Source organism: Falco cherrug, chromosome W (assembly GCF_023634085.1).
Source record: "Falco cherrug isolate bFalChe1 chromosome W, bFalChe1.pri, whole genome shotgun sequence".
Taxonomy (NCBI): Eukaryota; Metazoa; Chordata; class Aves; order Falconiformes; family Falconidae; genus Falco; species Falco cherrug.
The window spans coordinates 16,825,690-16,839,763 of NC_073719.1; the positions used below are offsets into that span (position 1 = coordinate 16,825,690).

Consider the following 14,074-nt stretch of genomic DNA (forward strand, 5'->3'; position numbering starts at 1 on the left):
GATGACAGAGCTGTATATAAGCTTGCATGATGAAATCTGAAGCTGGATAAACACAGCTTGGTCTTCATTTATAGTTTAGTGCCCGTAATCTGTCCAGCATCATAAAGATCTTAAAGCTGAGCCAAGTTTTACGAGACCTTGGGTGAGTTAGAGTTTCTGATGGAAACCATGCAAAAAAAGATGCCAAAGCAGACAAAAGTTAGGGTTCTGACTGTGTTATGCTTCAAGTTTCAGAATTAAAGTCTAAGCTCAAAGTAAAATAAAACTGGGGCACTTCTGGCCAACAGAAGAAAAAGTTAACTGGAGCTGCTGCCTGCTTGCTGCTTTGTTTTGGGTTTTTTTTTCTTTTTTGGTGGTTGTTGTTGTTGTTGTTGTGACAATCTGTAGTCTGCCTTTGTGGGTTTTTTTGTACTTCCCACGTTGTCAGAAATGAAAATGGAATACAGATTCTGTTCTGCCTTTTATTTTCTTGTTGACAAACATCTGGAGACTCAGCTTCTATAATAACTAAGCCTTAGCAAGTAGGTCTTGCTCTGCACTGTCTCTTGGGAGTGGTTATGTTACTGCTGGCTCTGCTCTAGAGGAGGAAGACAGCTCAACTTGTGTTTTCCCATTGCAGGTGTTGTCCTGGAGAAGGCCATGCATAAGTGCATTCTGAAGCCGTTGAAGAGCCATATTGAAGCGATGTTGAAAGAGTTTCATACTGCAGATGGTTCTTGGAAACAACCGAAGGAAAACCTTCAGGTGGTGCGGCAGAGGAATCCTCAGGAACTGGGCGTGTTTGTTCCAACACCAGACTACGTGGATGTTGAAAGTTTGTGACCCCGCAGAAAATGTATTCGCCTGAAAAGAAAGTCGTACTGCTGCTGAGAGTTTGCAAATTGATTTATACTGTTATGGAGAATAACTCGGGTATGGTGCTTCTTGTGGTTCAAGGTCATTGTTTTTCTAAACCTGGGGTTGTGTTTTGGTGGAGGAAATGAGACCACCTGATTCTGCAGCTTTGTCTCCTTCGCCTGGAGCTCTTGTAGCATCTCCTTGCCCTTTTGAGAGGGATTCTTCCTCTCTGCTTCCTTCCTGATCTCTCTGCATCTGGCAGCACATCTTACACATTCAGTGTGAAGCAGAGTTGTGAAGCAGCTTAAACACACCCCCCCCCCCAGCCACCAGCTTTGCTTGAGTGTAGGCATTTGAATTTGGCTGTCAGAAAGGCTGTCCTGTAAGCCTAGAATTTGACACTGGTTCTAAATTAGTGTTTTCCTGGAAATCGTAATAAAGGATACACCCAGTATCTAGCTGCAGTAATTCAGCAGTGTGTGTGCAATATGACAATTACAAGGGCTCTGTGTCAATGGCTGGGGGAAAGCAGCCCCTGATGCAGTGTTTTGGGTTTGCTGTGCCTCTGAATGTTCTCGTTGGACAATTTCTTTGTGTTTTTGCAAGAGAAATAACATCTATTTCTACACTGTAGCAGGAGTCCCAAAGTGACCTTGAAACCTAGATGGTGAAATGGAACCACAGACCAGTTAAGACCCGCTTGATTAGTCAGTGGCACAGTTAAAACGCTGTGCTGGACAGTATGAATTCATAGGTGCAGCTCTGTTGCCTGATGTCTTATCATACACTGCTGTGGTAGGTCACGAGCTAAGGTGAAGCAATGCTGGTGGTAGTGGAAGATTTTTTTTTTCTCTAAGAAAGTATAAGCTGCTGCAGGTGGTTGGCAGTTTTCTTTCAAGCGCTGAATCTGCAGCTGGGCTCTGTGCCGATCAGGATGCTTGCTTTCTTTTGAGATCTGAGGTGAATGGTGAAAGCTTGAGGCTGTAAAAGACCCCCAAGCACTTTGGCAAGATTTGGGCAGGAGCTTAGACCTGGTTTATTTCTGTGCAAAATCCTGCATTTTAAAATGGATATAGGAATCTTTGCCCAAAGTGATGTAAACTTTGTTTTTTTCTCCATACTGTATTATCACATTGAGTAAGGTATTCCCAACACGCAAAAGAAAAGTACTGAGAGGCTTCTGGTGAACCACTGTACTGAGGGGCTTGGGCTAAGATGCAGCAAATTGGGTTGTCTTGCTTTGTCGTGTAGAGTTTTAAAACGTGGCGTCGCGTCGAGCCAGCACCTGTTTCCAGTACCTGCTTTGTCCTGTAATCTCAGCCAGATAACAGTGCGATACCTGGAGGGTACGTCTTCGCTGGTCTGACTTTCAGTATCAGCCCTTCAGTCCTCTGGAGTTTCGCCACAGTTTAAATTGGCTCCCGATCTTGATGTTTCAAGTGACCATCGCACCGCTTCTGCAATGAGGACAGTTTGGCCAGCCCCAGAGATCTAGCCACATAGCGTTTTCTAAAGAGAAAGTTTAAATGCGGTAAAAGTAAGAGGAACACATACAGACCTAGGTACAGCAGAGCCTCTGTGTGTTGCGTGCTGTCGTTACCGATGATGCTTCACCAGCTAGTTGGGAGTTACGTGAGGCTTTGCTCACTGGTGTTTTTAACCATGCTCCGTGAAGGAAATGTGCAGAGTTTTCATGTAAAATCTAATAGGCTTTTATATGCAGGCTTCTCTGCTGGGTTTCGGACTCAGGAACTGGTACTTGTGGCTGGATCCTTCCAGAAGGGGGACGTCATCCGTGCATGTATAAAGAAAATGCCCATTGATTTTCTCTTAGCCACTGACAGAAGTGCGGGTGGAGGTCAGGCCAGACTGGCATGGCTGCCTCTTGTGAGTTCACCAGTTGAGCTGACGCCAAGGTGAGCCCAGTCTTTAAATTCCCTTGCGTGCCTCAAGGTCTGCATCATCCAATTTGTGCTCGTTAGAAGTACAGGATGAAGCTGGACGCTGCCCACCAAGTGGCAGATGCTGTTCTCTTTGCTGCACATCTGTAACGAGAGGCTCTAGAGTAATACAAACGTACTGGTCAGTAAAGGCAGCAAAATAACGCTTTCCTTTCAAACACCGGAACTGGTCAAAGGGTGTGATTTGTCTATCGCTGCCTGTGTTCTCTTTGACCCAGGGAGGCTGTATGGAGCTGATGACTTCTTGCCTGTGTTGACATATGTGCTGGCCCAGGGTGATATGCTGGAGCTGGATACTGAAACTGAACACATGGTGGAATTGCTGGATCCATCTTTGCTGCATGGAGAAGGTAATCGACTTATTTCTATTAGAACTGTGTGAAGGGCTGGGGAAGGGGGATTCTTCCTCACCTCGTTTGAGTAGAAACCCTTTTGACGGAGTCATGTAGTCGGTGATGTCGGTAGTGTAACAAGAGAACCTCTTAATTGTGTCCACCTTAGAATAAGTGAGGGCTGGTTAGCTTGCAGAGTTACAGCCCCAAGTGACCTGGGAATCTACCGACGTATATGCTGCCTTAGGAGGGAGTGTGTTGTTTTCCGCCAAGAAGGAGGAGGCGTCCTGACTTAGCAAGCAAACACAGGCTGTGCAGGTGCCAGCTGTGGTTATCCTCCTGTGCCTGAAAATGTCCCGAGAGTATGTATGGGTCTGCAGCGTTCAACTGAGTGGTGAGACCTGGAGTGGGACCCGGGTTAGGTGCTTTGTAAAAACTTCTGGGGGAGTTCTCTGCCCCTCTGGGGAAAGTGCTTTTGAGAATGTTGCCCCCCTTAATGATCCTGGTTTATGCCCGATACTTGCTTCTCACAGAGTATTTTTATGAGGCCTAGGAATATGTTTCTTAAGGCACTCTTGAACGATGGCTGAAGTCCGCTCGAGGCAAGGAAATCTCCCTCCTTTGTTTTCACGGTGGTGGTTTTAACAAAGAGGTATTCTGCCAGCCCTTGGTAGGCCCCAGAATCTATCAGTTTATGAGGAAGTTTCAAAGGTTCTTGTGACCAAGCTGAGCTGTGAGTTTTAAGTATAGGTGTATATGTCCCATTTCTGCCATCTCTTGGGTTGCTGAAATTGCTGTATCCTTTTACATGCCGATACGCATGACAGAATTGTGTCGGGTTTCCTCCGGTTCAGTACTGGTCTGTTCCCTGCTTTGTGTGCGGAGTGCATCGTTCGGGAATCCTAGGACAGAAAATACTTGAGATGTGAAGCTGGAGATCATCAACACGCTCGAAAGGCAGAAATATTTACTGGGCTGTTAAGTCGTGTCGTTTTTAATGTAGCAGAAGTCGTTCATCTATTGGCTGGCCCTGTCTGTGGCACTGGTTAAACTGTACGGTGCAGGAAAAATTGTTTAGTGCTTTGGGGTTGTGTGGTTCAAAGGTAAATGTATTGTCCAGGTTGTCTGGTGGGTCTTGCGTGTCTTCCACGTATTGACCTCGTCACAGAGCTGAAAGCGAGAGGATGCTGTCGGTAATACAGAAAGAACTACTGTGAGCATAGACTGCATCTCTGAATGACTCCACAAATAGACCGTGCTGCCTCTTGATTGAACGCTCCCACTCAAATAGTTTACTTAAAGAGCAAGAGAAATAAATGATAGCCTGTCTTTTGTTTCTCCTGGTTGCTGAGGACTGTTGCCCCTGTTGAGAGTCCTTTTCCTTTGTGACCTGCAGCTCCTTTTGTACATCGGCAACTCTGTTGTGGCTGTACTTTGTTCTCCACTCATGTAATAAAGGTGAAGTCTGGAGAGCTGTACACGCTGCCTCCCGAACTAGCTGGACGTAGTGTTGGACCTAGGTGAACAAACACAGCCTGCCTTTTAAGAACAAAAGCAAAACCTTTGGGATGCTTCCAGGTACAAATCACACGCTCGGTCATTGCTTTGTTGCCGCTAAGGGAGTCACTTTTAAGTTCCTGAGCAGTGGTAGATGGTCTTTTATGTCGTTTAAACAGCTGTGTTTGTTTGATACCCGCTTGAAGCTCAGGAAGAAAACAAATGGCTGCTTGGAAACTGTTTAGAAGAAAACTCATGTTCCACCTTTGTAAAAACACTCAGGAGTAAAGGAGTGACACTGGTCCTTTAAATAACCGGCCACCCCCAGCGCTAGCGGACCCAGAGGTAGATACTATTGCACCCCTTGGTAATATGGAGCCCAGGCAACCACTGCATGCCTCTTAGCAGCTGAGAACACACCGTCCAGTATTTTGCAGGCCAGTAAGCTGTTTTTCTTTACGTATAAATATTTTGGCCATAGAATGCAGTGACTTTCGTGTATGTGTGCGTCTATTTATTAAAAAACCCCCAGAAATCGTTTGTACTTTTGACTGTGACCAGTTGGAACTGGCGTGGTGTTTGTGACCACTCTGAATTGTTCTTCCCCTGCTGTCCTTCCCAGGAGGCTATAGGTGCTTATGGAGCACTTTTGCTGATCAAGAACTTCCAGGAAGACCAGGCTGCCCAGCTGCTGAGTTCAGAAGCTAGAGATACTCTCCGGCAATGGCACAAGAGGAGGACAACTAACAGAACAATGCCTTCAGTTGATGATTTTCAGGTAGAGCTTCAGGCTGAAGAGAACCCCCCCCAGGGGATGGTTGTTGTGTTGGAAATCTCCATTTGAGAAGTATGATTCATAATGATTTCCTTGAGGCCACGAGTGGTGTGAAGCAGTGCTGAGAAGATGGCTGGTAAATTTGCCTCTGTTTCAAAGTCTTTCCACTTCATAACAGAGTGTGGTTATGATGGTATAAAGGAAACACTAAATAATGGAGCTTTCCCACTGTCCTTTGTATTTAAGTCGTGCGGAGTGAGGACAGACCAAATTGTATTTTAGATTCAGCTGCTTTGTACGCTTTGCTGTTAAAAAGAACAAACCCAGATTTCCAGTGGTATAAATCAGCACAACTCCCCAGTAGCGATTGGTGGCTTACCGTGGGTAATAGAGGGGAGACCTGGCAGAAAAGCTTGCCTACAATTCGAAAGTTTAAGCAAGGAGTAGAGTTCTATACTGTGGATGTCTTCATGTTTGTGGTTTGTTTTGTGGGTTTTTTTCTCCCCCCTCCCATTTCTTACTGCTCTTTCAGAGTAGGGCAGTAACTCCAACTGAAGAATAACAAAACAGTCGGGATTACTTTATCTTTTAAAACCAAGTCCGCATGCCTTTCATATAGGAAAAGATTGTTACATAGGTAGGCATGCTGTTGTCTGTCCAGATGCATCAGTTTGCGAACTGAAGCAAGGAGGATGTTGGAATCGAGAAGAAAGGATTTACTCCTTTGTGTCCTGTTGTTTACAGTTCATACCACAGTGCAAAGTTGCTGGAGAGGCTAACGACAACCGTCAATAAGTTATGATGTAGCTAAGAGCTTGATAAATGAAGGTACGGGGTCATCAGGAGGTAATTAAACCTTTCACTTGCGGCTCCTTCTGCTTTATCAGTGTCCGTGCAAACAGCCACGGCACATCACTGAACAGGAAGGAGCTGGGAAAAGCAGCAGTCTCCCACAATTTGCCTCTCTTAGGAAGAGGAGAGCTGACGAACAGAAATTTGAAACTGTGGCCAGTGCACAAAGCTAGTCCATCTTACTGGGATCCATTTTATATTCTGCTTACCTGTAGTTAGGTGTCACATTCAAGTAGCTTGAGTCTTTGTTCTTTCTAGCAAAATATTACACTTAATAGGAAAATTAATCACCTTTGTATTTCTGCTGGATGACTAAATGACAGAAGATTTTTTCAGCAGGATCTTGTATTCAGTTTCACCTTCTCTTCCTCAGCAACTGAACTTCAGCCAAGCTGCCTGTACAGCTGGACGCTGTGCTGCATGCTGGAAGATGCAGGGGAGCGCGGGAAGAGCTGGCACCAGGTGTGTCCAGGGCTGCTCCTTTGTTGACTCTTTGAAAGAGAGCCTCAAATCAGTAAGGTCGCTCCACTTCCAGGCTAGGCTTGGCACAAATTCAAGCACTTTGCTGCCTGCCCAGAATGCCAGTTTTCCATCTCCTTTCTCCACATCTGCAGTCCTGAAACGAAGCACCTTCCCTACAAGGAATGTGTAACACAGCTTCAGCTCAACTCATCTTCCCCACATTGAACCAGGACGTGGTTGCTACATGTCTGTGGTGCTGTCTCACAGCCTTACCACCAGCTTTTGGGTCCTGGAAAGGCCTTCATCCTCCCTCCCTCAAAAGGATGGAAAAGCAAAAAATCCGGTATTTTGATGATGATGAAATACAACTTGCTGATACTGCATAAAGAATCTTGATACTTACTATATGAGTTACAGGCATTTGCACAAACTTCAGCCTCTCCTTGAAGCAATCCTGTCCATCTAGAAGCATCGAAAAACAGGTCTTCTGTGTGTTAACTACGTTCGAAATTGAAACTGTAGTGTGCGTTGCCTTATTTAGAGCTGATTTGATTTTATGTATTTATTTTATTTGTCTTCACACCGGCTAACAAAAACGGATTAGTTCTGCTCAGTCCTAATGGTTTAAAAGCTGTTGCAAAGTTCCAGTGTTTCAGTCTGCAAGCTATCAAAAGTTTATTAAAAACCCAGAGTGCTCTTTGGAACTGAAGTCATAGGAGCATTCTTCTCAGTCTTAGCTTTTAACAGCTTGTTCTTAGGAAATGTACATTTTTGCCATTGTGATTTAGCATGCTTAATTTATTCAGCGTACAAACAGAAGTACCAGCTCAGTAAATAAACAGGTCTTTCTTACTGTCATTTTTTCCATCTCCTTTCATTTTACTGCTTTTAGTTTCTAATTGCAGTTAGTTTCTTTGCAAAAAAGCACGTGATGGCAGGCTGCTTTGCTCATGTGTCCAAAAGTGTTTTGTGGTTGGGTGGTTTTTTTTCCAGTTGCTTGTTATTTTACTTTTTAAATACTTTTTGAAAGGTAGAACTGCGTTTCCTTGTAGGGCTTGTTTAGAATTCATCTATGTTATCAGTTGTGCACATGTGTGAATTTCAGCAGAGAAAAAAGATCCAGCTTTTGCCTCATGATCATACGGATTTGCTTTAATGTTGCAGAGTAAATTTTCTTTCTGCCTCCCTGTTAGATGAAATTTGGTTACATCAGGCTCAGACACCAAGTTGCCATCGGTTAACGTGATGAAAATGTCCTGCATGAAAATGGATTGCCTTTTGCGTGCTGCAGCATAAAGAGTGTGAATGGTTTATCGTGCAGCAACCTGTGGATCAACACCCTTGTGTGTTGCTGGCAGAGGGTTGGGTTTTTTTCTTTTTCCTTCTGATGAACATATTGTCTGAAGCTTCTCTTCAATAGTATTGACCCAGCAGTTGCAGCATCATCTCTTGGGTGTGCTGCCTCTGATGTTTATTTTGCTTCACAGCATTTAGTTTCCTAGTAAGGCCAAACACCAAGTCCCGTTAAAACCACTGGCGTTTTCAATGGGGCTTTAAGACTGCTATCTGTTTGTTCGTAGTTGCAGGGTTAGAATGTGAGCCAAGGAAAGGAGGGTGTCAGCTTATGAATTTCTGTTATGCCTGCCACAGTCTTACCACCAACATCAAGTCACAAGGTGGCTGTAATGTACAGTAATCACTGGTGCGTGTTTCACAACTAGAACATAGCGAGGCTTGCTGTTTGTTGCTGAGCTTCCTGTTTTCAGAGGATGAGGTTTGGAGGTTTTGTTTCTGATGTCTGTTTTCTCATTCTACAGAACTGCCTTCGTGTTGCATTCCAGGAAGTTAACGGTGCATGTACAGGGAAGACCTTACTAGTAAGACCCTGTATCACTACCGCAGATGTATGTCAGCTTTGTGCTGAAAAGTTTATGGAGTGGACGATCCAGAAGAATACAGCCTGTTTCTTTTTGTTGATGACACCCGGCAGCAACTGACAGAAGGTACCTACCCTCAGAAGATTAAGACAGTTGCACAGCCGCCCGCAACCCAAGGTCTTTCGCTTTGTCTACAAGCGCATTAACAGTGATCCACATGGTGCCATTTTTCAAAACAATGATGAGTCAGCTTCTGAAAACCAGCAACTCCTTTAATTTCTGTTCCTTGTTAACTCTTGAAAACATCTTTGCTGGCTGCCTGCCTTAGGAGCTAAAACAAGTCTTAAACCATAAATACCTAGTTAAACATGTGCATTGCGTACAAAACCCCGTGTAAACCGTGCGTATGGCCAGTTACACAGAGCGTTCCACCAGCGTGTTTGAGCCAACAGCCCATGGGGCTGAATTTCTTGTACCACAGACTCTTTTGAAGCGTATTATACCGTGGCCCTTTGCAGGTCTCTTGCTGTAGCATGCAAAAGTGTATTTTCTTGCACTCACCCTATAGCCGAATGTCATTTTGATTCAAGTATATGTATGCTAAGACAAGTGTTTCAGTAAACCGGCTGGTATGAGCTCGGTTTCACCAGCATGAGTTTGACAAGACTGTCCGATGCAGCGGATCAGTTAACTCCTCATTACTTGGATGATTGCATCCTTTCCTAACTTTTTTAATTACAGAGATTCGCCATGTTTTTACGTGTGTGTGTGTGTGTATATGTATTTGTTCCTTCCAGTTCTTTTTATTCCCCTTCTTTTGGGGGGTTTGGGAAGGTGGGCACAGAATGGAAGTCTTTGTGGGGACCCAGGAAATGAAGTGTTTAACGGTAAAGCTTAAAGCATTTGCTGTAGGGAAGGTTTCTCTGTACCCACCGCATCAGCTGCTCATTTAGCAGTGCCTGATGTTTATAAGAGTGCCCTGTGGAAGTCTGCATGTTCATGAATGAGCTAACAGTAGCTTGGCTCTGTGTAGAAAGGAGAGGAACTATGAAGCACATATACCCATCCCTGCTTTTATTTTTTATTTTTCCTTCAACGTCCAGTGTTTCCAGGGCCTTTGCTTTCTCTTGCCACATTGGCAAAGCTTCCCAAGCTCTATTGCCCCATAGTCACGAAAGGTCTTCAGTAATTGCTGGGATGGTGAGTGGGTTTTGGGCTTCTAGCCCTCCATTCCTTCGGTCGTGAATTCCACTCAGTTAAAGACTCAAGAGAATTGCTTAAAACTTACATTTGGCAGTCACGCCTCAAACAATGAATTTGTGGAGATCCATTTATTTATTTACACTAACGAAGAAAAAACTGTAATACTGCATCAAAATGAAACTTAGTGGCTGCTGAATCACTGAGTAATAGCGTAGAGTCGCTGCTTAAGCCTTTACCACAATCATTGCAATGTTTGTTTGTAGACTGCTTGGTTTTTTGTAAAGTCGTGTGGCTGCGTGTGGTGCATTATTCCCAAGGTGCTCCTTACTGCTCTGATGCTCTGTATGTTCGCAGTACCGGGTAAGGCGGAAGGCTCTGTGGCTGGGGAAGAGTGGCTTGGACGTGTTGCTGCGCTCTCTGTTGCACCAGAATTTCAACGGCTGGGTTTGGCTGCTAAATTGATGGAACTACTGGGAGAAATTTCAGGAAAGTGAGTACCATGCTTATCTTTAATCTTCTAGAAGTAACCTCTCAACTGACATGGCTTAGGTATTTGACTTGCATGGAAGAGACCCAGAATCTTGCTTTAAGTAGTGTTCTGACTCGCTGAGGATTCCCTGTAATTAGAGAACAAGACTAAAAATACCGTGTGGCGGCGTAAGATCTCAGGGTTTCTATGAAAGCTAACTTTCCAGAATGAGTAGGGTGTAGCCTGAATTCCAATAGAGATACTGTATAAAAAAAGGTCCTTGTCTTGACAGCGAGAGAGTTTCGTGGAGGGTCAACACTTTCCCGTAGGGTCTCCAGCGTGCTTGTTCAGTGATCGTGAGCTTTTTGCAGTTCCTGCAGGCAGCCTTGGAACCAATTCTGTATGGCAGACAGTACCTTAGCTTGCTTTTTGTCATGCTTGGCTGCTTGTACTTGCTGAAAATTTAATTGAGCATCAAATGAACCCACAGGGAAATGTCCTGAACTCATGGTGGTAGGGCAACCCCATTGTAATCGGTAAAATGGGAAAATTGCACATTTTGAGGAATCTGGCTTGTGAGGAGAAGGGCTGCCTTGTGTTAGGTGACTGAACTTTGTGACCTGTTCTGCCACTGCCCCCTGCCACACACATTGAAGGAGGCAGTCCCTAAGCCAATGCAATTGAAAACGTGGAGTTTTAGGTTTGTTTGTTGTTTTTTTTTTTATGAAAGATTTCTTACGTGTATATGAGACCTGTGTGAGTGCTTAGCTTGCCCTGTTCTTTCTGTTCATAATTTTGAACCCACGGGCTGGTATAAAAGAATGGTGATGTGACAAAAATAGAATAAAATCTGAATTTAGACCGGATTTGTCCCTTGGGAAAGGAGTGCACCTGTTACTGCCGTGTGAAAGGTGTTTGATTAGCATATGACATCGTCAGACCTGCTCTTGGTCGGATTACAAGTTATGGGCTATTTAGCAATACATGCACCTGCTATTCCTTACTGTGGTTTTTCTTTGGTTTTATGTTTCCAAAGAAAGGGTGGATTTTTCGTCGATCTCTTTGTGAGCGTATCAAATCGGGTTGCAGTAAATATGTCTAAGCAGCTCGGCTCCCGTGTGTACCGGACAGTATCGGAGCGCTACTCTGCTAGCAGTGGAGAGCCAGATGAAGATGCTTACGGTAAAGTGGTTGTTGTGCCTTAAGTTGAACGGAAAGGTTCTTGTGTTGGGGGTTCCTGGGCCTGTACAAGTTCAGATAGTCGTTGATGAATGGGATCCTGTATACTGCTTTAGATAGCTTTTCCTGCTGAAGAGGACATCAGTTATGAGACTTGATTGCAGGAAGCGGAATGAAGCTGCGTCAGGGGAAGTTCAGGGTGGACGTTAGGAAAATCTTATCCACTGAAAGGGCGTTCAGTCAGGGCACCAAACCTGTCAGGAGCTTAGGGAGCATCTGGATGGTGCTTTCAGTCATACGGTTTAGTTTCAGGTAGTCCCGCAAGGAGCATGGAGTTGGACTTGATGATCCTTATGGGTCACTTGCAACTCAAGATATTCTAGGATTCTAGGAAATCTTCTTGAAAAATGATCTTAATGTAATAGAGAAGTCACTTAATGTGGCTTTGTGCAATGACTGTCTTTTATAATAGCATTGTTTTCTTTTGCCATAGATACGAGGAAAGCTCTTTGCAGAGATACAGAGAAGAAATCAATTATACCTCTGCCTCATCCTGTGAGACCAGAAGACAATGAGTAACTGTAAACTGTGATTCTCAGACAACCTAGTGTCAGTTTCCTTCTCCCCAAAGCCCCCAAGAACTCTACAGATGAGAAATATTAGGCTCAATGTTTTTCCCCGTGAAATACCAAAAAGCAACATTGAGAAGCTTCCCAACGCTGCTTCTGTCGGTATTGGCTGCATATTCGTGCTCTTACCCTATTGTTCTTCCTTTCGAACCGTGGCACTCTGGAGACTATTAAAATGGAATTGCTTCCTGTATGGTGGTGTCATGGTTTTCCTTCTCGGCCACAAAACAGTCCCCTCACTTTGTCACTCTCACGGAGCCCTGCTCCGAAACTGAAAACGCCTGGCCGCTGCTCCCACACAGAAGGTGCCAGGAAGGAGTTCTGTTGCTGGCTCTCGCCTTCCCTTTGCAGCCATATAACTGCTGCGACAAAACCTGGGCTCCGTTCTTTCTGAGCCACAAAACCAGAAATTGGGTACATCACAATACACTCTCCAGAACTCAGAGGTCTCTGTTTCTCTGTGCCTTTTACTTCCCTCATTCCCTAATTTAATTCTTGGATCCATCTGTCCCTTCACAGTCTGTCTGGATGTCACGGATGCTGTTACTTGGAGGCATTGACCAGGCACTTAGTTCCAACACAGGTTTCTGTCACTGTCTTCCCTGGAATTTCTTGGAGAAGAGTGCAGAGGAGTGAAGGCAGAAGGTTGATGAGCATTGATAACATGCAGCTGTGACCTTGCCTCCAAGGCAGTGGGTTGAGGGACGTGGATGATGAGCAGCTGTAGCTCGTTCCCGTGAAGTAGTTAAATAGCCCTGAGGAGTGTGGGAGAGGGGGTTGGATGGAGGGGGAGTGGTCTGACCTGACCTGACCTCTGGAGGAAGGAGAAGCAGCACAGACAGCAGAATCTGACTGAGGGTAAAAGCCTTGTTGCAGCCTGATAGCTTGCTTGTGCTGCAGCAGCGGCTGCCCTGTGTGAGGCTGCCTGAGTTGGGCTCCAGCTACCGCAACTGGCGCCCAGCGTAGCTGGGACAAGCGGGAGAACCTGCGACCCTTAACAGACATGGTGAGAGGCGAGCCGTTGCAGCTAATCGATACGGGTGTGTTGCGATATTTGTTGTCTGTCTTAACTCGGATCGCAACTGAAGAGGACGTGTATTACTTGTGCTCGTAACAATCTCCAGGCAGGGTGTCTTCTTTTATTACAGTCCCGGGCATGCAGGCTTTTGCTGCTATTCTGGTTTTGCTGTTCTCCTTAAGTGCCCAGTGAGGTTTGCTCTAGTATCAGCCATGGCAGTTAATGTTCTCTCGCTCACCTGTTGTGTTTTTAGCACCGGTTCCTGTGGGCGCAAGGGGTCCACTTCAGATCTTTGAGTCACCGCGTCGTGCCCTTGGGGCTTTTCCATTGGCGAACTGCTGCTGTAATTCCCTAAGGGGCTTCCTAGGTCAGGAGGTAGCGGATGGGAGCAGGTTGCCGCCCTGGGTCAGTGGTGAGTGCTGGCATGTATCATCTGACCTAGAGCTGATGTCTGTCACCACTTTAGCTCTGGAATGACTCTGAGACCCAGGGAACTCTGGTTCCCTTAAGCTGCAACCTTGGAGCTTTTCCAAGCAGTGGATGAAATTCCTGTCACAGGCTCTAAGGCACCTTAAGGAGAAGGGGGCACAGTCTGAGTTTTCCCCCATGTAGGCGCCAGGGAGGTACAGTTCTGAGCTTAGTGCTGGCCGCTACTGGGAGACGCTTTCAAGTGATCTGAGTGCAGCTCTGGCTACCCAAAGCTGGACAGGGTTGGCAAATGGTGATGTAGAGTTTTGGTGGTAAACTTGACCAGCCTGTCTTAACGAGCAGGCATGTTCTGTGTTTGCAAGCACCGTTTGGTCCCGCCTAGGCATCCCGAAAGTTTGAAGGGCCGCGGTCACATCTTCCCTGGGTCACACACAATGAACGGTTGCCTGTGCAGAGTTGCTTTTTAAGGAGCAGGCTGTGGTTCTATTTTCTCTGTTTGGCTTTGCATTTGGGAAATAATGTAACAGCTACAGCTCAACTGAAGGAGCACGATA

The 14,074-nt window shown here is 45.4% G+C and overlaps 1 protein-coding gene and 1 non-coding gene across 4 annotated transcripts; both read left to right on the plus strand.

Moving 5' to 3' along the window:
* Positions 1 to 874: 874 nt before the first annotated feature.
* On the plus strand, positions 875 to 12,426 carry LOC129734500 (N-alpha-acetyltransferase 20-like). Of its 3 annotated transcripts, none has more exons than XM_055698064.1 (5): positions 875 to 912; positions 8,534 to 8,719; positions 10,114 to 10,286; positions 11,302 to 11,447; positions 11,938 to 12,426. In XM_055698064.1, exons 3-5 carry the CDS (start codon positions 10,132 to 10,134, stop codon positions 12,021 to 12,023), a joined length of 387 nt encoding a protein of 128 aa, XP_055554039.1. In that variant the 5' UTR covers positions 875 to 912; positions 8,534 to 8,719; positions 10,114 to 10,131; the 3' UTR covers positions 12,024 to 12,426. The 3 variants fall into 3 exon arrangements, with proteins under 3 accessions (XP_055554039.1, XP_055554041.1, XP_055554038.1); XM_055698066.1 differs by lacking the exon at positions 875 to 912 and adding an exon at positions 7,333 to 8,392; XM_055698063.1 differs by lacking the exon at positions 875 to 912 and having other exon boundaries at positions 8,410 to 8,719.
* Positions 12,427 to 13,495: 1,069 nt separating this feature from the next.
* Positions 13,496 to 13,580, plus strand: LOC129734654 (small nucleolar RNA SNORD45). The gene has a single exon (XR_008730142.1). It is a non-coding gene; the product is annotated as a small nucleolar RNA SNORD45 (small nucleolar RNA).
* Positions 13,581 to 14,074: the final 494 nt, after the last annotated feature.

Bases quoted from the DNA above. Each gene is read 5' to 3' on its own strand.
- LOC129734500 (XM_055698064.1), top strand. From the start codon at position 10,132: ATGCTCTGTATGTTCGCAGTACCGGGTAAGGCGGAAGGCTCTGTGGCT. The intron at 10,287-11,301 runs GTGAGTACCATG...ATGTTTCCAAAG, and splicing joins CTGGGAGAAATTTCAGGAAA to AAAGGGTGGATTTTTCGTCG. The intron at 11,448-11,937 runs GTAAAGTGGTTG...CTTTTGCCATAG, and splicing joins GCCAGATGAAGATGCTTACG to ATACGAGGAAAGCTCTTTGC.